Source organism: Pan paniscus, chromosome 1, assembly GCF_029289425.2.
Source record: "Pan paniscus chromosome 1, NHGRI_mPanPan1-v2.0_pri, whole genome shotgun sequence".
Classification (NCBI taxonomy): domain Eukaryota; kingdom Metazoa; phylum Chordata; class Mammalia; order Primates; family Hominidae; genus Pan; species Pan paniscus.
Window position 1 is genome coordinate 140,976,221 of NC_073249.2, and position 27,942 is coordinate 141,004,162.

General features: G+C 34.7%; 1 protein-coding gene across 3 annotated transcripts in view; it reads left to right on the forward strand.

Moving 5' to 3' along the window:
* COL24A1 (collagen type XXIV alpha 1 chain) overlaps positions 1-27,942 on the forward strand; it is a 404,401-nt gene that overhangs the window by 179,681 nt on the left and 196,778 nt on the right. For all 3 annotated transcript variants that reach the window (XM_003805298.6, XM_034934180.3, XM_055116591.2), the window contains 4 exons: positions 1,215-1,268; positions 2,337-2,381; positions 7,537-7,590; positions 11,324-11,368. In XM_003805298.6, the coding sequence (XP_003805346.4) occupies positions 1,215-1,268; positions 2,337-2,381; positions 7,537-7,590; positions 11,324-11,368 (198 nt within the window). The remainder of the gene's footprint in view (positions 1-1,214; positions 1,269-2,336; positions 2,382-7,536; positions 7,591-11,323; positions 11,369-27,942) is intronic.

The window sequence follows — 27,942 nt, forward strand, 5'->3', positions numbered from 1 at the left end:
AATTAGGGTGCTTTTGCCTGAAAAAGGATTAACATACATTGGACTGGCATAAGACACAATGTGCCCATTTCCGTAATCTAATCCATATCTTACTTTTAAAAATAAGAAAGCTTCATTAAAAAGTTAGGTTATTGTCTAAAGTAATACAGTTTCTTGAATGGTGCTGTTTATGTAATAAGCTTACAATACTATATTATAGACTTTTAAACTGACAGAGAGTTTTTTTTATTGTGTTAAAGTATAGAAAGTATAGAGCAAAATATAACATGAAGGAAAGATTCCCATGTAGTTTGTCACTCTGTTGCATTTCAGAACAAGATAAAAGTGACCTGAGTAGATTTGCTCTTTGGTATAGTTATTTAAAAATTATGTCAGTACAGTTAAAAATTAGATAAAACTTCTTAATGGTTATAAAATGACTAAAAGCAATCATTCAAACTATAATTCTAAAAAGAGACTTAGAACTTTGCTGGCATCTTGAATAATTAGGAGAACAGAACTTATTAAGAAAATGTTGCCATGTTGAATAGATGTTGTATAGTGTTTTCTGATTTAAGACTTTTTAAAAATAATTAACTTTGAAAGTTTTCATTCAGAGAGCAATTGATTTTTAACAACATGTATTTTGTTTAACAAAATACTTTTTTAGTCTTGAAATTTCTATTCAAATTCACACTCACTTTCTTCTGCAAATTCCTCTTCTCTTTTTATCATCTTGTATCAAAAAGGGAAATAAGTTGAAGAATATTCTTCAACTAATGAGTAATGAAGAACTAATGCATTCTTCAGCTAACAAATACTGAGTTCCAGACTCTGCAGATCTCTTAATAGATATTAAAACACTGTTTGTTTCCTCCATCTGTTTTCAGACTTTGTGAACACTCTATTCGGTTTACTGTACTCTTATCAGTTTAACATTTGGACCCATTGCTTCCGTTTTAGAAATACTTTTTCTGAAAAGCTGTCTGGAGGTTGAAGAATAAAATACTGAGCAGATTATTTGAATATCAACTTACTGTTTAAAAATAAGTTTATCCTATATTTTTAGATGCCCAGTAGTTTTCTGTTTGCCCATACTGCAACCCATTTTGAGGACTTCTTAATGGGAAATGAATGGTTTCAAAGAGTATTGTCCATCTCCACATTAATGCTGATTTATCAAAATGTCAGTTGATCTAAAATTTCTATTGTGTGCATTTATATTGCTTTTATAGGGACTCCTTGGAAATAGAGGACCTCCTGGACCTCCTGGTCTCAAAGGAACTCAGGTATGGAAGAAGTGATATCCAGTCAGCTTCAGCAAGGTTTTTAGTTAAAATTTTCCCTTTTTATTTATTGTGGGCCTTCAGTTTTTGCTTAAACACCATCAGATTTCCAGTTACCATTTTATTTATATATTTAGACAGAGTCTTGGTCTCTTGCCCAGGATGGAGTGCAGTGGTGCTATCTTGGCTCACTGCAGCCTCGACCTCCTGGGCTCCAGCAATCCTCCTACCTCAGCCTCCCAAGTAGCTGGGACTACAGGTGCACCACCATGCATGGCTAATTTTTGTATTTTTTGTAAAGACACAGTTTTGCTATGTTACCCAGGCTGGCCGAACTTCTGGCCTCAAGCAGTCCTCCCACCTAAACGTCCCAGAGTGCTGGGATTACAGGTATAAGCCACTGCGCCCAGCCTTCAAGTTAACACTTTATTTTGCCAGTTATGGAATGGAATTAAGAATCATTTTACAGTGTTCTGAATTCATTAAATGATTTATGTTAGTGGTCTCCAATGGAATGTCTGAAGAATCTGAACCCAGAATCTCACTCATATATGCTAGAATTTATATTTACTATTTGTGACTATTTAATATTTTTGAACCAATAAATTATATTTTAATTGAATTGTGAATTGAGCAAAATATTTACCAAATAAATAACATATACTATATGATTCTAGGGAGGTCTGTATGTATTATTCAGAAAACATCAACTATTTTTTAAAGGTAAATCAGTATATTTAGTAAATATGTCTATAAATGGAGTAAAAACACTTACTGCCTTTTTTTCTTTTAGAGAATTATGAATAAAAGCTTTTAATTTTTTTCTATGTTCATCTTCAGTCTCTATCCACCCATATAGTTTTTGGTCCCTACACGAATGCACCAGGTTCACACAAAAAAACTAAAGTGTTGTGGGGTGATGGAGTTCAAAGTACAAGAAAATAACAGCATTATTTTCATCACATCTCAGAATGAGCTTCACATTTTAGAATAAATAGAGAAAATAAGAGTTTACATTTTTAAATACTCATTTTAGGCCATAATATGTTCTGATTTTTTTTTTTTTTTAAGGGAGAAGAAGGACCAATTGGACCCTTTGGGGAACTGGGGCCAAGAGTAGGTATCATATAAATAATTTTCCATAAGTGCTTTTCTTGAAAATAGCTGTTCTATAAATGTTTTTAACATCATAACATTTTACATTATAGTAAAGGACAAAAATGAAAACAAATTAAAGTCATAAAATGCCCCAAAATAAAATAGGCCAATAACTGGAAGTCCCAAATATATTTTGAATGATGTTATGCCTACTACATAGTTACTTGTTATTTCAGTGGTCTGTAGACTTAGTAATTTGTGCAAATTATTTATAAATTTCTCAAAATGTAATAGGAAGCTAAATACTTTAGCCATTTTAGTAATATTCTGAGATTTCCTGTTTTCTAAATGTGTTAGTAAAATTATGGAAGGCTAATAAGATGTATTTTCTGCCAATTTTTTCACCAGATAATACCATGGGTAATATGTTAATTATTTGTTTTCAAGTTCTAGAAATGAATTATTTAAACATTTTTGGTATACATGATCAAAGTTTACCTTATGAAATAATTAAGGTATATGTGTTACATTTATTTTAAGAGGCATTAGACTCACATGAAATACATCTCATTTCTTTTCTTGACAACATCATAAAGTACTGGTTCTTCCTTTTTTTTTTTTTTTTTTTTGAGACAGAGTCTCACTCTGTCATCCAGGCTGGAGTGCAGTGGCGTGATCTTGACTCACTGCAACCTCCACCTCCTGGGTTCAAGCAATTCTCCTGCCTCAGCCTCCCGAGTAGCTAGAATTACAGGCATGTGCCACCATGCCCTGCTAATTTTTGTATTTTTAGTAGAGATGGGGTTTTACCATGTTGATCAGGCTGGTCTTGAACTCCTGGCCTCAGGTGATCCACCCACCTCGGCCTCCCAAAGTGCTGGAATTACAGGAGTGAGCCACCATGCCTGGCCAAAGTACTGGTTCTTAAAATGCTTTTACGTTTAAAAAGACTGTGATTATTTCTTTCACATTTTTACCTTACTAGCACATATATTGCTACTATCCCATTGGGGGAAAAAAAGAGTTTTCATTTTATTTTTTGTGAGAATTATTTAACAGAAAAACTGGTATTTGAGCCCAATAAAATTGATCTTATTTAAAATTTACTTCCTTCGAAAACAGGAGAACCATATTCAACTCTGGTCTACACAGTCTTAATATTAATTATTATTGTTGTTGCTATTTGTTGAATATCAATTTGGGACCTAGTATTGCTATAAGTATATGAATCATCTTTAATCCTGAAAACAACTTTGCAAGATATCGTTCCTATTTTTAGATGTGAAAATAAGATTTTAGTATTAGATGTTCAAGTATAACACTCTCAAAATCAATACAATATGATAGAATTTAAGTAGGACAAGAAGTTATGATTCTGTTACTGATATTCTGAAATGCTTGATTTCAAAGACTTTGAAAATGTGCTGATACCAGATTCCAGTGAGATTCTTTCCATAATGTAAATATGTATAACTCTATCTTAATATACTACACAGTGCTTGAAAGAGTATTATTAAAGATGAAAGGAATGACTCATTAAGGCTCTTACCAACCAGTGGAAATAAAAATAGAATTGGTTTTATAAATATCATAGAAAAAATCTAATAATTCAGGTTCTTAACTATATTTCTTGTTCTGTATATCTAAATTAAGTAGAGAACAATTGATATTTAATAATAATAGGATGGTTTTCAGTTCTTTGCTTTGCTTTCTGCTTGTTAGGAAATGATTCGATAATTCAGAGCAGTCAAAAGCAAAAATTAGACTGTTTTGACTAGAAGTCTTAAATATAGTTGTAAGTGGCTAAAGCTTTTATGTGTAGTAAAAACAGAATGGGAGCCAGAGAGTTGTTCTGTTTCACTTTAAGAAGAAAAAATATAAGAGCATGTCTTAATTGACAACAGCAATAAAATCCAATATAGCAGGGGTCCCCAACCCCCAGGCCATGGACTGGGAGTGAGCGTTACCACTTGTATTAGTCAAGGTTCTCTAGAGGGACAGAACTAATAGGATATATATAAAGGGGAGTTTATTAAGTATTAACTTACATGATCACAAGTTCCCACAATAGGCTGTCTGCAAGCTGAGGAGCAAGGAGAACCAGTCTAAGTCCCAAAACTAAAGAATTTGGAGTCCAGTGATCGAAGGCAGAGAAACATCCAGCATGGGAGAAAGATGTAGGCCAGGAGGCTAGGCCTGTCTCTCCTTTTCACATGTTTCTGCCTGCTTTATATTCACTGGCAGCTTATTAGATTGTGCCCACCAGATTAAGAGTGGATCTGCCTTCCCCAGCCCACTGACTCAAATGTTAATCTCCTTTGGCAACACTCTCACAGACACACCCAGGATCAATACTTTGTATCCTTCAATCCAATCAAGTTGACACTAAGTATTGACCATCTAACTGCCTGAGCTTCACCTCCTGTCAGATGAGCAGCAGCATTAGATTCTCATAGGAGCGCAAACCCTATTGTGAACTGTGCAAGCAAGGGATCTAGGTTGCGTGATCTTTATGAGAATTTAATGCCTGATGATCTTCTGAGGTGGACCAGTTTCATCCTGAAACCATACCCTGCTACCTCGTCTGTGGACTTGCTCTCCCCCAGTGATCTTATCCTCTATTCTTTTCAGCTACTCACTGCTACAGTCATACCCTTTACTTTGTCATTACCAGTGATAGCAACCTCTCATTTTCAATTTTGAACTTCTCATTCCCCAACCACCATCTTTCTTTCTAATACATTCTCTCTTATTATCCAATCTAATAGCCCCAATAGGAATGTCAGTGCATTGATTCTGCTGCTTTTCCATTGTGTCTTGTCTCCTTTATGATCCCAAATTCCTCATCCTGCTTAAAACATTATAATTATTCCTTTGATTACATTCTGAATTCTATCTTCAAGCCTATTTATTCTTTTGCTTTTCTAAATTATTACTTTATACTTTCTGTTTCTTCAAACTCCGTTCAGTTATCTCTCATCCTTATTCTTAGCCTTTGCCTTGCATCCTACTTCCCTGAGAAGATTGAAGTAACCAGAAGAGAACTTACAGTTTTCTGACATTGCATCTACCCACCTTCTTTTATCTATACTCTGCTTTCTTTCCTGTTGTTGTGGATGAACAGGCCATTTTTCAAGCTAAGGAAAACTTCCACTTGTTTATTACATACCCTGTCCTTTTGACTACTCAAGATAACTGGTCCAACAATTCCCTCTGTCTCTCCTACATATTCTTTTCTCTATACAGAATCATTCCTATCAGCATATAAAGCTGCTGTTATTCTTCTAGCTTAAAAACAAAAACAAAACTTTTTTGGTGTCAGTTTCCCTCCCAGGTGTTACCCTATTTTTTCTTTCCCTTTTCAGTAAAATTCCTCAAAAGTGTTGTCTATACATGCTCTTTCAGTTTTTCTCTTCCCTCTATCTGCTTAAACCACATTTGTTCCCACCACTACAATACAAATGATCTGATAAATACGATCAGTGGTTTCTGTATTGCTGGATCCAATTATCATTTCTCAATCCTCAAAGTCCTCTTATTACTCAATATTTCTATTTTTCAGAATTTGACAAGATCACTCTCTCCTCCTAGAAACAATTTATTTACTTCCATGATTTTCCTTCTCACTTTCTGGCATCAAATTAAATATTTTTCTAATTTCTTCAAATTCTAAGTTTTGGAGTACCCCAAAGGTTGGCCTGTGGATTTCTCATTTCTATCTATACTCACTGGCTAAATGAGGTCATCCAGCCTAAGACTTTAAATACCATCAAAATGAAAATGCTGGTGGTTTCTAAGATTATTTCTTCCTGTCAGATCTTTCTACTGATTAGAAAGAATTTAACTGATCCAGTTAAATTCTGGACTTGTATAAATAACTACCACAAGATCTCTCCATTTAGATGTCTAACAAGCATATCAAACTAACATGTCCAAAACTTAGCTTCTTATTTACCCTCCAAACCTGTTTTCAGTCTTCTTCATTTCATTTGGTCTGCTACTCTTACATTAAAAACCTGAGATTCATTTTTGAGTCTTCTCTTTCTCCCACGTTTCACACATGACCCGCCAGCAGTTCCTGGAAGCTCTACCTTCACATTATATCCAGAATCTTACCACTCTGCTACCACCCTGATTCACACCCCCATCATCTCTCACTTGGATTATTGTACTAGACGCTTATTTGGACTCTCTTCTTCTACCCTGGAATCAAAGTGATCCTGTTAAAACTTAGATCTTATCAGTTTTCTCCTTAAAGTTGTCTGAGGCTTCCTATCTCACTCAGTTAAAAGTCAAAGTCCTAACTGCAACCTGCAAGGCCCTACATGACCTGACTTCTCATCCCCCATTTCCTTTGACCTCATCACTTTACTGGTCTTCTCTCAATTCTTCAGCTTCTCCTGGTTCCTCCAACATACTACACACATTTTAGCTGTAGTGCCTGTGCACAGGCCCTTTTCCTCTGCCTGGAACACTTTTCCTTCAGATATCCATTTAACTTGTCCCTTTCTTTAGGTCTTTACTCAAATGCCACCAAACTGCCAACTCCCCCAGGAAATGGCACTCTCTGGGGAAGTTGGTTGAGGGTCAAGGGTCACACTCTTCACAGAATCCTGGGATCTCTCTTCTCTCCCTAGTCCTGAGGAAATAGCTTCTCTCTCTCTCTCTCTCTCATTGTCATCAAAGACAAGTCACTTCTTACCTTCAGACTCTCTGAAAACTAAAGTAAGAATACAAGTAATCTGCAAAGAACTTTTCGGTGAGGGCTTCTTTCCTGGAATCTTACGAACACTTTCAATAAAACTCCCACAACAGTTTATATATCCCTTCCCTGCTTGATTTGTTACCTTACATATTACCACTGCCTAACATACTATATATTTTACTTATTTTTTAAAACGTTGTTATTCTCACTAAAATACAAGCTCTATGAGGGCAGGTATGTTCAGTGCAGTCCTCGATCCTCTGCATCTAGAACCATTCATGGCACATAGTAGACAGTTGGATATTTGTAGAATGAATGGCGAATGCGTATGATGAAATACATTTATCAAATAATTTTAAAGTATTTAAATTTATAAGAATGGTCTAAATTTCATATATCTTAGGAAACTTTCAAAAATGAGAATGACTAAACATATATACTTTCTTCTTTTATTCTGTTCTCTTCTAGGGAAAACCAGGTCAAAAGGGGTATGCAGGTGAACCAGGACCAGAAGGCTTAAAGGTAAAGCAACTGACTTTATTATCAGTTTTAAAATATAATTTTCAGAAAGATAAAATTATGACTTTCAAGCAAATGTGAAATGAACACATCAACTTAAAAAGAACCAGTGAGATGTTAAAACTGTTACAAAGAGCAACTGATAATCTATATCTTTATATCTGTATCTATTTATATGCAGGTTGAGTATCCCCTATCTGAAATGCATGGGACCAGAAGTGTTTCAGAGTTCCGATTTTTTTGGAGTTTTAAATATTTGCATTATACATGCTTACAAGTTAAGAATCCCAAATCCAAAAATCTGAAATTCAAAATGCTCCAATGAGCATTTCCTTTCAGTGTCATGCTGATACTCAAAAAGTTTCAGATTTTGGAACATTTATGATTTCAGATCTTCAGATTTCGGATGCTCAATCTGTGTATCTGTGATTATGTCTGTATCTGTATCTATATCTATGTATGTGATTTAATAAAGAAATGTTAGGATAAGATTTGTGTGTTACATACAGGGCAATAAACCATAACTGCTGGGGTTTTCAATTCTACTGGGTAGAAATGTGCAAGTTTCTATAACATTACTAAGTCTGGATCTTTTAATCACTAGTAAACAGTGAGTCTAAGTAATATTCACTAGATAATCACTGGGTAACCTTCATCACTTTATGATATTAAAAAGATATATCTCTCACTATTTACTTTATTTCCAAGGTCTTGGATAATTTTTATAACACCAACAAATATAAAGTAATGCAATGGTTTATTACATACAGAATTGAGACCTGAAAGAAACTAGCTTATAAGAATTGGTAAGTTTTGCAAATTTAAAATTTAACTATGAATTGACATAGTCACAGCATTATTACTACGTTTCCTAAAGCTATTTTTTTGTATTAAATGTATCATTTTTATGATGCTGGAACCTAACGAAAAGCTAAACAACACTTTTCAAGCTTGATAAAGAAATATGAGCTGAAGTATGTTTTAATATATCAGTATGTATGAGGCTAAAGTTATCCTGGGGCAGAATATGTGTACCTGACTCTTTCTCAAGTTACATATAAAAGTCCTCTGAAAAATAGGATTGTAGTATTTACAAACAAAAGGCTTAATCAATTCTCCTTTACTGGGATTAACAATTCTCCTTTACTAGACTGCCAAATAGCGCTAGGAAATCCAACTGTGAGCTACCATCCAGTGAAACTGGCAAGAAACGGAATCTCATTTATGTATATACTTTCTCTCCCTAGAATCACACCAAAATCTAGGTGGCTTCTGTGTTACCTAGTAAACACAGGAAATTTTGTAATGTTCATTCCTCCCTAGCTGTCACTGAAATTTGCGTTTCAATACATCATGTAGCTATTAACTGGGACCTGGCACTGCCTGGGGGAGTTGGTTAAGGGACGCACTCTTCATGGAACCCTAGATCTGTGTTTTCTTTCTAGGCCTGGGGAAATAGCTTCTCTCTCTCTCTCTTTCATTGTCGTCAAAGACAAGTAACTTCTTACCTTCAGATTCTGAAAACTAAAGTAAGAATGCAAGTAATCTGCAAACAACTTTTGCTTTTTGACTATTAACACAAACCTCCCTTAAAACTAAGTAGCACAAAGGGTTCATCTTTTTTGGAATTTAAGAAGGGTAACTTATGGGTAAGGAGGGAAAAATACTAGAAAACCAATAATTCATATATTATTCTTCCATAAATTTTCCATAAATGCTGTCTAATGAACTGCCTGTTAAAATTAGTTATTAAAACCTACTGCTGTGCTTCATTCTTTACTATTTATCTAAATACATACAGAAACTGAAAAGAAAATTTGTGTAGACTTTGAAAGTTTATTTCAGTGATCACTCATGATGAATATTAGGTTTCAGTGCTTAAAATCACCACTATTCAATAGAAATGCAACATGAACCGCAAATATGAGCCACATTAGATAGTGAAAAGAAAGAAGTAAAATTAATTTAATAGTATATTTTATTTAACTCAAGATATCCAAATATTATATCCTTTCAACATGTAATCAATATTGAAATTATTAATGAGGTGTTTTCTATTCTTGTTTTGTAGAAAGTCTTTGAAGTCTGATGTATTTTTTATACTTATATCACATTTCAATTCAGACCAGCCTATTTCAAATATTCAGTAGCCACATGTCATTATTGGCTACAATATTTTTCAGTATCTTAACATCTTACTGTTCTACACTGGAATATAATTATTACTGTTTAGACAGTAATTGATTACTTTTAGACGTAACCTATTTAATCTGTTTCTGTACACTAAATGTATATTGCTCTTAGAGTCAGTCTCTGTGGTACTTTGAACTTAATCTTTTACCTTTCGTTAATCTATACCTTTGCTGATGCCATTCCTCACCACTAAAAATGCCGCTTTCTCATTACCAGTGTTAAGTATCACATATTTTTCAGGGCCCCACTTACAGTATCATAATCCAGTATTTGAAATCATTAATGTTTGGATTTTTGAAAAGTAATATGTTGCATATACAGTATTTTATTTACCACTACCAGAAGGGTGTGGGACAGCATACCATAATTAGATATATTAATATTTCTGTAGTGAAATGTAAGGACGTTTAGATTAATTGGAATAAATCAAGACTATAAATGGCCTTATTCAGAACAAAATAAGCTTTACTGCCAAATCAATCCAAGTTAGGTCAAGTTTGCCACCAAATGAGTTGTGGAAAACTGAGTTTTCAGAGATTTATGGATTGCAAAATTTTGTTTCAGAGGTTATGAACATGCATTGCTTCTCCAGTGATGCCAGCTCTAGCTGCTCCAGTTCACAGGGTGCCTGCTCCTAAGACCTCCTTTAGTACTTAACCTGTGGCATGTATTCTGTTCTATTTGAGCAAATAGAACATCCCTGTGGGAAAGACTTTAATTTTATTCTTCTTAATATCTTTCACAGTGCTTACTACTCTGCCTTTTACAGAGTACACCTCAATAAAGATTTTATTTTTAAAAATTTTATTGATAAAAGTGATTAAAAGTCACGGATAGGAGAATATTTTTTAAGAAAATAGATTATTACCTGATATGGTTTGGATTTGTGTCCCTGCCCAACTCTCATGTCAAACTGGAGGAGGGACCTAGTGGGAAGCGATTGGCTCATTGGGGCTTATTTCCGCCTTGCTATTCTTGGGATAGCGAGTGAGTTCTCACGAGATCTGACAGTTTAAACGTGTGTGGCACTTCACCCTTTGCTCTCACTCTCTCCTGCTCCAACAAACATGTGAAGTTGTGCTTGCTTCCCCTTTACCTTCCACCATGATTGTAAGCTTCCTGAGGCCTCCCAGTCATGCTTGGTGTTAAACCGTGGAACTGTGAGTTAATTAAACCTCTTTTCTTCATAAATTACCCAGTCTCAGGTAGTTCTTTATAGCAGTGTGAGAACAGACTGATACATTACTATTTGAATGAAAATAGAGGGTAGGCCACATTTCATAGAAATACTATAACAGAGTTTTTAAAAATTTTTATTTTAAGTTCTGGGGTACATGTGCAGGATGTGTAGATTTGTTATATAGGTAAACGTGTGCCATGGTGGTTTGCTCCACTTATAACAAAGTTTTAAGTAACTGAAATTTCCTTTGCCTTTTTCTAGGTTATGACTAGATAATTACATTAAAAAGGAAAATTGAAACTGTCATGAATAATCTAGTTTGAAAAATAACTGTTTTTGCAACTTTATATTCTTTTTTGACAGGGAGAAGTAGGAGATCAAGGAAATATTGGAAAAATTGGTGAAACAGTAAGCTTATTTTATGCTCTTATTTTTTAATCAGCTGTAAGCATTTTTAGGAATCATATTAGCCATGATTACATTTGCTATAGTCAAGTTACTCGGAATCAGAATAATTCTTATCCACTACAAATTTAAACTTACTTGTGATGTTTCTGCTGGCAAATAAAACCTATTGTACAAAAGAGAAATGAGAGAAAACACAATTGATGACATTTTCATCCAATATAAAGTATATTTGTGACCTCAGAAACATTGTTTCTAATATTTGGTTTTTAATTTTATTCTGATAGCTTCAATCTAATTTGACCTTAACATTTTTCACTATTTTATTTATTTATTTATTTATTTATTTATTTATTTATTTATTTATTTATTTATTGAGATGGAGTCTTGCTCTGTCACCCAGGCTGGAGCGCAGTGGCATGATCTTGGCTCACTGCATCCTCTGCCTCCCGGGTTCAAGCGATTCTCCTGCCTCAGCCTCCTGGGATAGCTGGAATTACAGGTGTGTGCCACCACACCCAGCTAATTTTTGTATTTTTAGTAGAGATGGAGTTTCCCCATGTCAACCAGGCTAGTCTCGAACTCCTGACCTGAAGTAATCCACCCGCCTCAGCGTCCCAAAGTGCTGGGATTACAGGTGTGAGCCACTGCACTCAGCCATTTTTCATTATTAAAAAGCTTATTAAATTATACAATAATTTAATAGCTTGAAGATAGTTTTTCTTTAGGTTTGAAAAGTTGAGGTAAATTAAGAGATATTGAGCTGGAAAGTGTAATTGTGTTCCTCAAATAAAGTTTGAGTTGTTCAAATTAATATTATTGTGGAAGAACAGGCTTCATGTTGTATTTGAATCAGATTTGTTAGAAGTAATTTTATTCTTTACAATGAAGAAAGCCAGCCAAAATATTCTCTAACAAATGAACTTACATAACATACATAAAGTGGAAAATTAAATTAACACCAGGAAAGTGAATTCATTTACAGAGTGTGCTAAATTAATTGTCACAAAATAGATAATATTATTTCTTATGACTTAAAAAATTTTCTTCTATATGGTTGTTTTATAGGCTTAAATAATTAAACAATTATAAATCTTGGTCTTGTGACAAAACAACAAAACATTTCTGATGCCCATTTTTTGTTATTAATTGTTAATAAAAATAGGAAGAGTATCTGTGTAGTCTTAAAAGATAATTGCCATACCTAATTAATCCTGAGTCACTAGAAGGAGAACTTTTTGTTCTTGCTTTTTCTGGGAAAGTTTCAAGGAAGTATTTGTATGAATTAGGTTATTAAAGGCTTCTAGTCAAATATGATTGTAACATATTTCTCTAAGATTACTCAAATTCTGCCATTTCTGAGTGACAAATTGCTTAAGAAATATATATAAAGTTGGCATCCGAAGTTAAAATGCTAATGAAGAACATATTTTCTTAAAGTAATATCTTACATATTAAACTTTTAAGTGTTATTTACTTAATAGTTTTGGACTAATTCCACATAGTATAAGAACCCACTGCCAGTGCTTTCCAAAGAGGAAACAGACTATCTTGGCAGGTAGTAGATTTTTGTCACTGGAGGGAAAATAACATTTATTGAACATTTGCTATGTACTAGGTATAGTGCCAAGTGACATTTCATATTACGGTATTCCATTTAATTCTCAAACAGCTTTAAAAGATACATTTTGTTATTCTGGTTTTAAAATTAGGAATCTGGAGCACATTGAGTAACCAGTTCAAAGTTACATAGCTAATAAATTACTGAACTGAGATTTAAACCCAAAGCTCCAAACTCAAAATCCAAATCTCTGCATTATGCCATGCTTGGATATTTTAATATTAGTTCAATAGCTATCTCATATAAATGTTGTAGAGAGTCTTTAAGCATCTGATAAGTTATTAGACAAAAAGACCTTTCCAACTTTGAGATTCTATCTTTCTTGTTAAGGATGGCACATGAAGCCTTCTTTAAAAAATTACTGCCTATATCAAGTTTATTCAAATATATAAAATGTCTAAAGAATATTTTTATTTTTGGCTCTCAGTAATTCTGGCTTTCATTTTGTCTTTCTAATTTCAAAATCTTAGAAATATAGTTCATCTAATCCAGAGTTCTGTTGCCAAGAAAATTCTTGAGAGATAGGAGAAGATATGGTTGCACTTCATGACATCTATCTTGTAATTGTAGTGTAGTAGCTGATTTTTACTTTGTTCAATCTTTTTGTATAGTCATTAATTGCCTTTAACTGGCCTTCCTCCAGGTTTGTTTGTTTCTAGATTTATACCAGTTAGAATTCAATTTGTGATAGAGTGTGTGAAGCACAGCAGTCCCACCTATATTTCATGTCTACCTCTTGCAATTATTTATAGTATACAAAGACTTAATTTCCATAAATGTGCCCCAGATGAGTCTCTAATTTCAAAAGATGCCCTCTCATCTTCCATATTCTAGCATTCAGATGTTTAGAAGTAAATCTAGAATTATCTAACCATAATTACCAGTCCTCTCTGTCTTAAACTTTCTAGGCTGAAAGTATTCGAAGAACTGTAAAGAAAAAAACATGTTCTTTTTCACTATTGGCCAAAAGACCAATATTAGGATCAGTGGATAGACATTATAAGGGAACAGCTTTTGGTTTAATGTAGGCAAGAATATTTTAATAGAATTTCTAACACTCAAATAGGTTCTTCCATAGAGTGATCCAACACCTTATTATTGGAATGTTTGATGTCTTTTTTCAATCATGTATTAGGCAGATATTTATTGATTATAGCAGGCACATTTTTAAACATATGGTCCCTACCTTCATGGAATTTACAGTCTATTGGAGGTTTGACAGATATTAAATAGTCACAGAAAGAAATATATAAACTGTGATACATTCTATAAAAAAAAGTACAGGGACTATGACAAGGGTGCCAATTTTAGATCAGTAGATGAGAGAAGGCTGTTTTGAGGAAATGACATATAAGTAGTAATCATAAAGAATGATATAAGTTAGCCAGGGAAGGGGTGGGGAAAAAACTTCCCTGGAATATGCAATATAACATAATTTCCATCTTTGCCACCTACCTTGCTATGGAAAAAATACTTAATGTTTCTAATTATTTGTTTTTTTTTTCAGCAGTAAAACAATGAAAATAACTAAGTACCTTATAGATTTTCTTATGAGGATTAAAAGTGATAATGCACATAAAGCACTTATCACAATGCCAGTCATGTAGTAAAAACTTGATAAATGTTAGCTGTTGTGGTGGAGGTTATTGTTATATGTGATGGTAGCTCTTTTGAGGAACTGAAATAAAGTTGGTGTGGATAAGCTTTGATGAGCAAAGGGAGAAGGTATGTGAGATGATACTAGTGAAGGAGGCAGGAGCCAATCATTTAGGACCATGTTTATTACTTTGCACTTGAATGTAAGGTCAATGAACAGTCGCTAAAGGTATGCTAAGTAAGCCAATGTTATGATTTAATTTGAGGTTTAAGATCACTCTTATTGCAATGGATTGGGAAGCATGGCTGTAAAGAGCAGAAGTAGAAGAGGATAACCAATGAGGATGCTTCTGTAGTAGTCTATATGAATGAGAAAGATGATTTAGACCAGTGGAGATAAAGAGAAGTGGATATATTTGGAAGATATTTGAGATAACAGATTGGAGGTAGGCTGCAAATCAGGGGAGGATCCTAGTCAGTCTCCAGTGTACAATTAGGCCTTTGATAACTAAACTATTTAGGATTTATCAGGAATATTCTGGAAGCACAAGGAAATGGCATATAGACTGTCTCAGGATAATTCCAATTCTAAGAATCCATGACTTCTCTCTAAGAATGTTGATGTTTCTAGTCTTCCTCTCACCTGCAAATTTGACTTCTTTTCTCTGGCCCTTTTATATTATTTATTTATTTATTTATTAAATTATACTTTAAGTTCTGGGATACATGTGCAAAATGCGCAGGTTTGTTACATAGGTATACATGTGCCATGGTGGTTTGCTGCACCCATCAACCCGTCATCTCGGTTTTAAACCCTGCATGCATTAGGTATTTGTCCTCATGCTCTCCCTCCCCTTGCACCCCATCCCCTGACAGGCCCTGGTGTGTGATGTTCCCCTCCTGGTGTCCATGTGTTCTCATTGTTCAACTCCCACTTATGTGTGAGAACATGCAGTTTTTGGTTTTCTGTTCCTCTGTTAGTTTGCTGAGAATGATGGTACGACATGAACTCATTCTTTTTTATGGCTGCATAGTATTCTGTGGTGTATATGCGTCACATTTTCTTTATCCAGTCTATCATTGATGGGCATTTGGGTTGCTTCTAAGTTTCTCTGGCCCTTTTCTAGTTTCATTATGTCTTTCTGATGTTGGAGCAAACAAAACTAAAGTATTTTAGAGGCAGTGACTTCACAGCTTTCTTCATGAGTAGGATAATGACTCCTATTATGTTTTCTTTACTGTTGATGATACTTAAATCAAGCAAGCCTTTTACCTATAACAGGAAACTGAGGATGTCTTTGGCAAATAATCGGTGGGGACTTCTAGGGTCATTTTCTGGTCTCATATTTTATATGTAAAATGTGGATTTATTTTTTCACAGTTTCCTTGATTACATTAAGTTTCAGTTGCCACATTTCTGCCCCACGTGAAGATTTTCAGATGATTGTCCAGTAGTCTGGCCACATTGTTTCATCTCTTAAAACATAACCCAACTTATTTGATTTACCACTATTATTCCTTTACTTATAGACTTTGGTGAACAAAGTAAGATTTCATGAGAAATCTACTGTGTCCTCTCTGTTTTTCTGCCTCCTGTCTGGTGTGCTAATGTATAATAAATGACCGATGAGCAGAGAGGAAGAAGAGAAAGGCATGGATAATCCTCAAAATCAGATACTCTGTTTCTCATTACAAAACCTTTATAATCATAAACCCTCTCATGACTGATTCCAAGCTGAGTTATAACAAATTCATTCAGAAGCAAAAAGAGGTGGAGTCAGTGGAGGAAATAAAAAGAAATAAATATATTTATTGAAGGCCTGTTAATTTCATTTAGTCTTTAAACAACTCTTATGAAATAAGTTTTCATATTGCATTCTATAAATGAGGAAACTGAAATTTATTGAAGTTATGTAATGTATCCAAATTCATACAGTGAGTAAGTAGCAGACCTGGATTTCAAATCCAAAATTTTTATCTTCCGTTCCAAGTCTCTCTTTTCTGCATCAGGTAATCATCAATTTGTCCTGTTTTTAAACTTGAAGTGCATCCTTGGGAATTAATGTTTAAGAGATGTGAAAAAGGGCAAAATAAAATTTTGCTCTGTAATATCTTAAGCCAAGCTGGCAATTTACTTTTAAAAATATTGTCAAATGTTATTTGCCTCTGAGAATTATGAAAATATAACTTAATGTATTTGTGATAGAAATAGGAAAGACTTTGAAAGAGCCAGAAAAAAATATCGTAGAAGTGCTCAGCACAAAACCTCATTTGATACAGTGATTGGTTTTGCTACCCTCTGGTAGAATTACCATGAAATTAGCTTGATACATGTTGGTTTTATTTTATTTCCAATTTTTTCTTTCACTAATAATGAAATGGGAAAAGTTCCCTTATCCCCCTTGCAGGGTGTGCAATAGGGGTGTGGCTCGTTTCTTTGGTGTCCCGCTGTCAAACCCCTAGGGGAAGCATGCAGACAGGCAGGTAGTGCGTAGCATTTTGGGGCTTCAATCCCACGGCAGCATCTAGGGTTGAGTGTTTACAGCTCCCAAAGCCCCAGTGGGCATGTGTTACAGTGTGCTCTTTCAGCTTTGCCATCTGCAGGCGGCTTGTGTTAATCAGCTCAATTAGATGCTCTGCCTTATCGCAAAGACAGAGGGCTTTCTGTATCCCGGGTTCTTGCCCTGGTGTCCTGGAAAAATCAGATCACATGTGGGCTTGGAGGATGGGTGCAAGGTTTTACTGAGTGATGGAGGTTGTTCTCAGCAAGCCAGATGGGGAGCCAAAAGGGGATGGAGTGGGAAGGTGGTCTTCCCCTGGAGTCAGGCCACCCAGTGGCTGGACTTTTCTCCCAACTACACCAACTGAATTCCATGTGGTCTCCCCGTAGATGGCCTGCTGGTGTCTGTTGTTGTGTTATTCTGCTTCTCTTATCATCCACCCATTTGTGTCTGTGTCTGTATCCGGCTTATAGTGGCACAGGATGGGGAGCATGGTGGGCCATCCTAGGCACAGGCCTGAGGGTGGAGCCCTCACCAGTTACCCAGCCCTTCCCTACCCTGCACTTCCGTATCAATAGGAGACTGCTAGTTTTAGTGGGACCCACCTAAATCATAAGAAGTCATATTTCCTTGAGGGAAAGACCCAGATACTGGTGGTACCATTCAGCCATGCAGGAAGAACTGTAGTATAACTCTACAACTATGCCTAGCTAGGGCCTTTGTAGTTTCAGTGCCTTTATCTTAAAGAATGTCATCGACCCCTCCTGTTTTTAGGCTACTCGTATCTATAAAACAGCAATAAAGCTGTTGTATACCTTCTATGTAATAGGGGGTAGTAATTTTTCTCAGGCAATGGAAAGTTATATGAAATGTATATCCATGATACATTTCATCATCAGGAGGATGTTTACCTGAATATGATAAAAAAAATAGCTACCATTTATTGAGAACTGATAATATGCCAGATACTTTGCATATATTATATTATTTAATCCTCATAGACACCCTGGAAAATAATGATTATTATTCCTATTTTATACAAAAGGAAACTTATGTTTCAGAGAAGTCAAGAAACTTGTCCAAAGTCAGGTCATATAGCAGCAGAGCTGGGACTGATAAGGAGATATCTTTAACTTCTCCCCATCATCCTGCTTCCTCTTAGCAATTAGCTGAAGATTTTCAATTGTCTTTCTAATGAATAAGTATAATCCTGTTATTACTGCATGAAGTTAGAGGTCATGGGGCCACATGTACCATATTATGGTTTGAGAAGCTATTCTGAAAAACCACGGACATGTAAAATTATTATGTCTTAAGATCATGTATTTGATATTTATCATTTTTGAAACTGAAAAAGAATTAGACCTAGCATTCATGTACTGGTATAGAAAACAAGCTAGTTATTATACGTGCCATATTAAAGAGTAATAAATAAGAGAGTACCCTTCTTAGTCTAATAAAATTTTTCAGATTGCCCAAATTGTAAAAACAATAAATTACTTCTTCAAAATAATAAAAATAAAAGAGATATTAAAATGGAACTTTGCTTTTCCAGTAGCATCAGTCTTTTTCAGATGTGAGTATTTAACATGCTTACTGCCCAGAGGCAATTAGCCCATTAGCCTTCAGACTAAGGAAATGGAAACTTGATCACCTTACTTGTTTTAGAATTGATAGAAATAATATTTTTTAATAACCTCTGATTTTTAAGGATTTACTCCTAATGATTATTTTTTAAAAATCACATTCAATGTAATTCTGTATATGTGCCTGTGACATTAATATTTAGAATCCTAATAGGGTTAAACATTATTCTGTGACTTGAAGTAAATTCATTGTCTACAAATATGTGTGTCTCATGTTTTTCTTCATCGTGTACTTATGTTTCTGTGTTTTAGAAGGATACTGTGATTTTTGTAGCCAAACAAAAGAAAGATACAGTTAAAAACTAGTATTTTTCTCATTTATTTATTCTAGCATTCAGAAGACACTTACTGAACACTTAATGTGTGCTAGAGATAACAGTAAAGTAAGACTTGATCTTTAAGTAGTATATGATCTAGAAAATGAGAAAAGAATTATACACATAATTTTGCCAAAACATTAGTCCTCTTTCATAAGATACTCTAAGAAAAAGAAGTAAAAATTGTTTTGGCAGCTATCATAAGGACATAGGTGTTGATAGAGAAACTCTGGCTTTATTTTGCTAAAAACATGTTACTATTCTCTTAGGTAGGGATATTATAAAGTGTTAATCACAACTTTTGAGGAAATGGCAGCTCTAACTTTCTATATAGAAGGGGTCGAGGGGTGGCATTTTGGTTGGAAGAGGCTGTCAAGGGACTTCCCCTGAAGCTAGTTTGCATAAAAACTATACTGTTTGCATTTATTAGTAGTGCTCTATCTTATTTTTATTTACACATCAGTAAAAATAGCAAAGGGTTCTAATGATACTTTTATGGTCAGGATATATCAAATGGAGAATACATTGCTTGTTGGTATTAAAGAATGGGAAGGACTGATGGAAATAATGGAAGGGGCAAAGGTAAAAGCATTGCTTTGGGCCACCTGTTGACAATACCACTCTTAGAGAAGGTGATGGCTGAATTATAATCTGAGAGTAAAAATAGTGAAAAATCATTGTGGTTCTGATTTTTCTAAAAAAATATTAAGCACTATGTAATCAATATACTAAATTTTAAAACTTAAAAGTTACAAACATTATAGAATAGTGGTCAGGAAACTTTTTTATAAAGGGCCAGGGAGTATATATTTTAGACTTTCAGGCCATACGGTCTTTATCATAGCTGCTCAACTGTTGTAGTATGAAAGCAGCCATCGAGAATACATAAATGATTGAGCCTGGCTCTGTTCCCAGTAACTTTATTTACAAAAACAGACAGCTGGCAGGAGGTAGCCTATGGGCTGTAGTTTGCCCTTTCCTGTCCTAGAAGGTTATACTTTATTTGATATGTACAAGATTTTGTTAAATGAATCTACCATATGTGATTCTGCCTAATTTGTCTTTTATCATTAAGAAACATTAAACACAAATGTGATGATTTCTTCAACTCTTACTCTCAAATCAGAAAACAGATTCAAATTAGCAGACAAATTGTGTTGCTATCACATATTTATTTTGTGTAGTGTGAACATAATGAATTAATTTGCATTTACATGTATACCACATGTATGTCTAAAATACTTTTATGGAATGTATCATTTTTTTTCCTTAACAAACACTTAAGAATCTTACCAGAAAATATTTTCAAGAGGAGTGAAATCTGTTCTTTATGTGCGCATGTTCACTAGAAACATTTTTCTGAACACTTTACATGTTTTTTGAAGTCTTGCTTTACAGATCAAAGCATTTCCACATTTTAAGTTTTAGTGACTTTTCATTTTATTATTTTGAAAAAGTTATCAGAGAATGTCATTAAACTTATATTTCCTATCAGGTTGAGATATTTTGAATTTGGACTCTATCTTCTGTTTATGAAATGTCTCTTTTTTCATTAATTGTACTAAGCAGCCCGATGAGGGGAGCAGCATTGCATTTTTTGACCACAAATATATGAATGCTCTTCTTTTGACTGTAAGAAAAATAATTGATTGAAATCTGGATTTTATTTTAACCACAAATATAGCCACCTTTGTGTTTCGTAGAAAACTTTTTGTAAGTATATAACCTTTTCATTTTCAGTTAAAAATGGAAAAATAGTAACAGCTGAGATACAAGGTTGTTATGCTCAGCACTTTTCTGATTAATGAGTTTTGGAATCTATGTTTTTCTGGTATGTTGATAAAATCAATTTGCTGTCACTAAAATCAGAAAAGACCAAGATGATATAAATGCCTCCAAAAAATGCTAGGGGAATGGAACATAGTAGATTATAAGGGGGAAAATGAGTCTGTAGAGGCTTTAAGAATATAAATTGTAAAAAATTTTTATTCTGACTTTTAAGATCACCCACAATATATTCCTCACCTACCTTTACAGTTGTTATTCCTACACTTTCCAACTTACTCCCTATGATCTGGCCACTCAATATTCATTAAACATCACTCACTTATTTATGCCTTTGTTTCAGGCTGTTTCTGTCACCTCTAAAGACCTTCGCTTTCCCACCCTCATTGTCCACCAAGCATCAACTTTCAAGATCCATCTTAAATTACCTGCTCAACCATGAAGTCTTTTCTAATCTCCACGCCCAGTTAGATTCCGTTTCTTCCTTCTTTAGCCTTTTCAGCACTTTCATCTACACTATTATGGTTCTTAGCATTCATTGTTTGATATCACAGTAACTTTTTTACTTGAACTATCCATACAGAAAGCTCTTCTACAGCAGTGACCACATGCCTTATTTTTGTACATTGACACTATGTGTATGTTGAACTATGATAAATTAAGAAATGAAAGGTAATTTTTAAAATTTATTTGCTACTGTCTGTATACTCAGAGGACATTAGTGTGCTTAATCTAAGTCTGAAAATGCGACAGATTCTTGTGAAGCAGTCAGAATAAGGAAGGACATTTCAATGGGAACAACAGCATGAGAATAAAACATGAAGGCATGAAATGACCTGGAGCGTTTGCAGAACTGTACTGTAAGCAGTTCATGATAGCTGGAGGTAGGTAAGGCACAATGAGTCACAGCTCACCTGGCTTCTACTAGTTGCCTGTAATGTCCCACCCAACTTCTTGAGTTTACAAATACTTTTTTTTCTACAAGTCAATGCCAGTATCACTTCTATACTTCACATCAAGTATCCTCTGTATTTTATACATGTTTCTATTACCACTTCTTGCCATTTTTTATTTAAATACGTCTTTTCCCTTCTGGACCTTAAGTCCTTTAAGCGCCATGATTCGTGAAGCAAAAACTAAATCATGAAGGGGAACTTCTGTTTGTGAAATCAATGACAGATGAAGTTAAATCTGAACACTTCCCCTGATCTGTAGTTTTTAGTAAAGTTAAAACTTATTTATGCCATTGTTTGAGGCTGTTTTCAGGTTTTCAAGCCTAATACTTACTGGGTTCAAACCCGCACTTATCACCTTTCTTCTAAAATTCAATTCACCCCCTCCTCTTAGTATTTTCTGTAATTGGTACCACACTCTCCAGTTACCAGGTGATGAAAGCTCAGTATTTTTTTCTTATATTCCCTCTTTTCCTTTGTACTTACTTTCAGTGAGTTACTTTTATAAATTCTACATCTGTAATATGTTTTGCATCCATTCTTTACAACCTTAATCCACTGGCTTTTTGAGTCTGTCACTATTCCACAAATATTGTTTGGATACCAATTGTTTGTCAGACATAACCGTTAGGTGTTACAGATAAATAGTTAAAAAAAATTCTTGCTTTTTATGTGTTCGTGAGAGACAAGTAAAAATCCATTATGATACAATATTTTATGGCTATAATAAAAGAGCACAGCATTTTTTTTGTGGGATAACCAGGGGAGGGCTTTGAAGAAGAGTCAGCTCTTGAGCAGGACCTTGAATAATGTGGAGGAGTTTTCCTAAAAATGTAAGAAGGCCTTAGGCATCACTCTAGGTAACAGAACATGTACAGAGGCTGAGAATCATGAGAGAACCAATATATACTGAATAACAATTAGTTTTATACCACTGGATCATACAGTAAAAGGGAGGAGGGAGGAAAGAAAGGGTCTGAACAAGGAGTAGACAATGACAAAATAATGAGGAACCCTGTATATATGCCATCTGCAGTCATTAACATTGTATCCTGTAGCGTAAGGAGATCATTGAATTTATAGTAATATTTTGAAACAGTCATATTGCCAGTTAGAAATATCTTGCAGCTGCAAGATAAAAGATGAATTGGAGATAAAGGGAGACCAATAACAAAGTTATTGCGGTAATATTAAGGAGAAATGACAGCGAAATGCTTCAACTTGGGCAGCAATGAAGGGGAAAGTTATAAAAGATATTTAGGAAATAGAGTAAAAGCTCCATAAACTCAAGGACTATATCTTATATACAGTACCTGGCACATAATATATATTCAATAAACATTTGTTCAAAGATTAATGATTTGGATCAACTTGATTTCAGTTCTCTTTTGAAATGCCCTAGACTTCCATCTCTGTATATATATCCAAATTTTATCTATTCCTTGTATCTTCCCTAAATCTCCAAGCTGAAAATAAACTTTATCTCTTGTTAAATTTGATAAAATGTAGTCTTTTGTAATTTTTAGCACTTTCTTCCTGTGTATTAGATATTTATATCCCTAGGCTCTTTGATTATAAATGTCTTAGGGAATAATCTGTGTTTCCCTTCCTATTTATATTCCTCATACTGCCTAGCACAAGACTCTTTCACTTATCAGTTGTTCAATAAATATTTGTTGAATGAAAAAGTGACAATCATGTCTAACTATGATTTTGGAAACAAAATATCTTAGAATAATATAACAAAACAGGTAAGAGTAAGGACTGTGAGACCAGATTGCTTTCATAGTATAGTAGAAGATACCAATATGTCATGATAACCGATACTGAAAAGATGAAAAATTGTCAAAAGTATGTCAGGAAAGAATGTTAAGCAAAAGTTTCAGAAAACCTCAAAAAGATTAAGTAATTGGCAATTCTTTGTATTTTTTAATGTTGTACATCTCTTTTTGATGGGCTGTTAGATTCAGCTTGCCAGTATTTTGTTGAGGATTTTTTTTAATATATATATATTTTTTATTATACTTTAAGTTCTAGGGTACATGTGCTTGCATCAATGTTCATCAAAGATATTGGCTTGAAGATTTCTTTTTTTGTTGTATCTCTGCCAGGTTTTGGTATCAGGATGATACTGGCCTCATAGAATGAGTTAGGGAGGAGTCATTCAAAAATATAGTTTTTTGACTCCTTGGTGTTGCTAAGTTGTGTTGGTATACAGAAACACATGATGACATTGCTCTCCTTAAGGATCATCAAATCTCAAAAAGTAAATATTTATAATATAAGAAACAGGATAAGAGTTAATGGTTTCTTTAGTTACCAAAAAGTTCATGGTAAATAATTTAGTTACTAAAGAGGATAAGGGTAATGAGAGCTTATAGTGGTTTAAAATAGTCAAGAAGCCTTCTTGAAAAAAGTTGAGACTTGATTTATCCCTTACAAAGTAAGAATAAGTTGATTGTTTTCATCTGGAGATATGCATGAGACTTCATGGAGTAATTGATATCTTAACAGTACAGAAAGTGATGGATGCAGGGAAAAAAGGAATAAACTGTTTCAAAAATACCAATTTCAAAGAAACACAATGGCCTGAGGGGAAAACATAATAAAATAAATTCTTATAGCATACATGCATGGCTGCCAAATTCCATAAAACTTCTGTGGTGGAGAAATTGTCGGGGGTTGAGGGGCTTCCATGTACTGTTGACAGAAATGAAATATCCTTAAAATTATTCTCATTTTAATAATATGAGAAAAAAATTACAAATAGTTATTAGCCTGGATTAGAATGTTATATTTTAGGAAGTAGTATAGTGTAAAGTCTTCGTAATGTGATACATGCCACTTGAAGTTCAATCAGTTACACTGATTTTTTTAAGTCAGCTTTTTAAAACAAATATTTTGTTGCCCATAACAGAATTATCAGAGGCTCTTTATTGTTAAAGTATCAGTTATTTTTTTCTCACTGGTATCAATAGATATACTTACAGGAGAAGTCCAACATGAAAATATGTGCAATAGTAACTTATTTTCATTAAGTTTCTAGATAGAATAGCATAGATGAAACTGAAAGAATATGCATGTTCCGAATAAGGCAATTTAGTTGGTTTCAATTTCCCTTCTCCATGTCACCTATAACTAACCTGCATTTCTTCCACTGGACTGCGGACACTAGATTGTAAATGGGGGTTCACCTTTGTTTCCTGATTTTCTGACACATTCCTGGCATATGGCAGAAATTTAGTGAATAAGTCTTGGATTGAAATACTTGTCAATCTGGTAGCAACTAGGATCAGTTGAGTTCTACATGTATTTGTCAAGACCACTTTGTGTTCATCTAGTTTTAGTAGGTAAATCTAAAACAGTACATAGGGGAATGGGGACAAGGATGTTAAGGCATTGATTTAATTGCCAAAATAATTTGTAACCCATAAGGAAATTGGGACTAATACTTATTAAGCATCTGTTCATGCCATGTGCTAATTATTTTACATTTAATATCTCATCTAATCCTAAGGTTTCGAAACTCAGAATTATCCCTTTTGTCCTGTGCAAAAAGCATGAAGTACACACTGACTGGATTTCTTTCTTTTTGTAGTCACTAATTTCCCATATTGGCTAGTCGGTGTATATATAGAACACAGAACAGTTAAGAATTTCAACAGAATAGTAGTTCTGGTTCAGTTTGAATATTGAAAATTAAACACACTGCCATATAAAAATGAGGTGCTTTTCATTAAATAGTTGTTACATAAGAAGGAGAAGGAATAAATGTGTTATTTTAGAAAGTACATGGGTTTTGAGGTAAGATATATTTGAATTCTGATCCTGGATTTCTAATTCTACTTCCACTTAGGGTAAATGCCTTTTAACCGTGTTTATTGTCAGGGGTAGAAAATAAGAACTGCCTTGGATGAAGCTGACACATAGAAAGTGCTTAAGAAATGGTGATGGTTGTATTTGTTGTACTACTGCTACTACTGCACAAAGAGAAGGATAACAAGGCAGTTACATTTCTCCTTTTCCCCAAGTTTCTCATGGAGATACCTTAGGACACTGTGTTGAGGGTCCCCAAGTCACTCCCAGGTTCAATTATTGACTAGTAAGACTCACATGACTCAGCATATGAATGAATCTTACCCGCGAGTAAGATTCATTACAGTGAAAGGATACAGAGCATCAGCAAAGGCAAAAGGCACATGGTGTGAAGTCCCGCGGAAACCCGGTGCAGTGTCCCAGAGTCCTTTCCCGGTGGAGTCACACGGTATGCACTTAATACCCTCAACTCGGAAGTGAGCTATAACATGTTAAATATTATCTACCAGGAAAGCTCATTACAGACTCAGTATTCATGATTTTTATTGGGGGTTGATCACATAGCTACCCTCTGGCTATCATGTAGCAAAATTCCAAACTCTCAGAGGGAAAACAAGTGTTTAGCATAAACTATATTGTTTGCACAAACAGTTGAGGCACAATGAACCACTCTTGCCAGTTTTGGAAATGCTGGGAACTGTCCCCAAATCCAAATTCCCCAGACATCAGCCAAGAGCCAGTCTTGTAAGCAGGCCATTTTAAGGATGGCAAACTCAAGCCTGCTCTCTTAACTCTTTTTGCCCAGATGTGCAGATGAAATGTTCATAGGAGACATTATTTGAGGAATTATATCGTATCTTCCAAGTAACCAGTAATTTACCAAATAAGTCATAAAGAACTATATTAATATTCCTCTCAAGAACATTTCAGAGACTGAAAGATGTAGATAGTCACTTAAGTTGCCTATAGGAAGTCTGAAGGTGGGTCCCTTCATCTCACTCTTAAAATCCAGAACCACCTGAAATTGGAAGCACCCTCCACTCACCCCACTCCAAGATCTAGCTTAGTATGTATCTAGTCGCCACATAATTAGACCAACCTATCTGGCATCTGTGGCAGTAGTTAGCAGGTCAGCTGGTGATGGTCTTAAGGTCTCAGTCATCAGTATTCTCAAGGATGAGAATATATGCTTGCTTTCTGCTCTATATACTACAGGACTCCAGTACAAGAGAAAGGTCATACAAAACCACACTCAAGGTTTAACTGAGGAAGTCACATATAATTTTTTAATAAAATTGTTTCAACTTTTCAGTCAGTCAGGGCATCCTTAAGCTTCAGGATTTTCAGTACAATGTTGTTATGTATTATTATATTTAAGAATCTCTTCTCAGCCGGGCGCAGTGGCTCACACCTGTAATCCCAGCACTTTGGGAGGCCGAGGCGGGCGGATCACGAGGTCAGGAGATGGAGACCATCCTGGCTAACACGGTGAAACCCCATCTCTACTAAAAATACAAAAAATTAGCCAGGCATGGTGGCACACGCCTGTAGTCCCAACTACTCAGGAGGCTGAGGCAGGAGAATTGCTTGAACCCAGGAGGCAGAGGTTGCAGTGAGCCGAGATTGTGCCACTGCCCTCCAGCCTGGGCAACAGAGGGAAACTCTGTCTCAAAAAAAAAAAAAAAAAAAAAAACAATGATAGACTGGATTAAGAAAATGTGGCACATATACATCATGGAATACTATGCAGCCATAAAAAATGATGAATTCATGTCCTTTGTAGGGACATGGATGAAATTGGAAATCATCATTCTCAGTAAACTATCGCAAGAACAAAAAACCAAACACTGCATATTCTCACTCATAGGTGGGAATTGAACAATGAGATCACATGGACACAGGAAGGGGAACATCACACTCTGGGGACTGTTGTGGGGTCGGGGAATGGGGGAGGGATAGCATTAGGAGATATACCTAATGCTAAATGACGAGTTAATGGGTGCAGCACACCATCATGGCACATGTATACATACGTAACTAACCTGTACATTGTGCACATGTACCCTAAAACTTAAAGTATAATAATAATAAAAAAAAAAGAGTCTCTTCTCTACACAGAGGAAGTGTCTGTCCTACCTGTGAAGTACTAATGAGGGATTTCGGCTATGATCTCATAAGATCAAATCCAAAAATATAATTCTGGAAAGAATAATTTAAAATTTTTTAAAAAAAGATTTATTTACATTGTTAAAAGAAGCTGTATTTGAGAAACATAAAAAACACAACAGAACACTTCCTAGGCTACTTTAATAAAATAGGCAATGATAACACATATTTTTGCA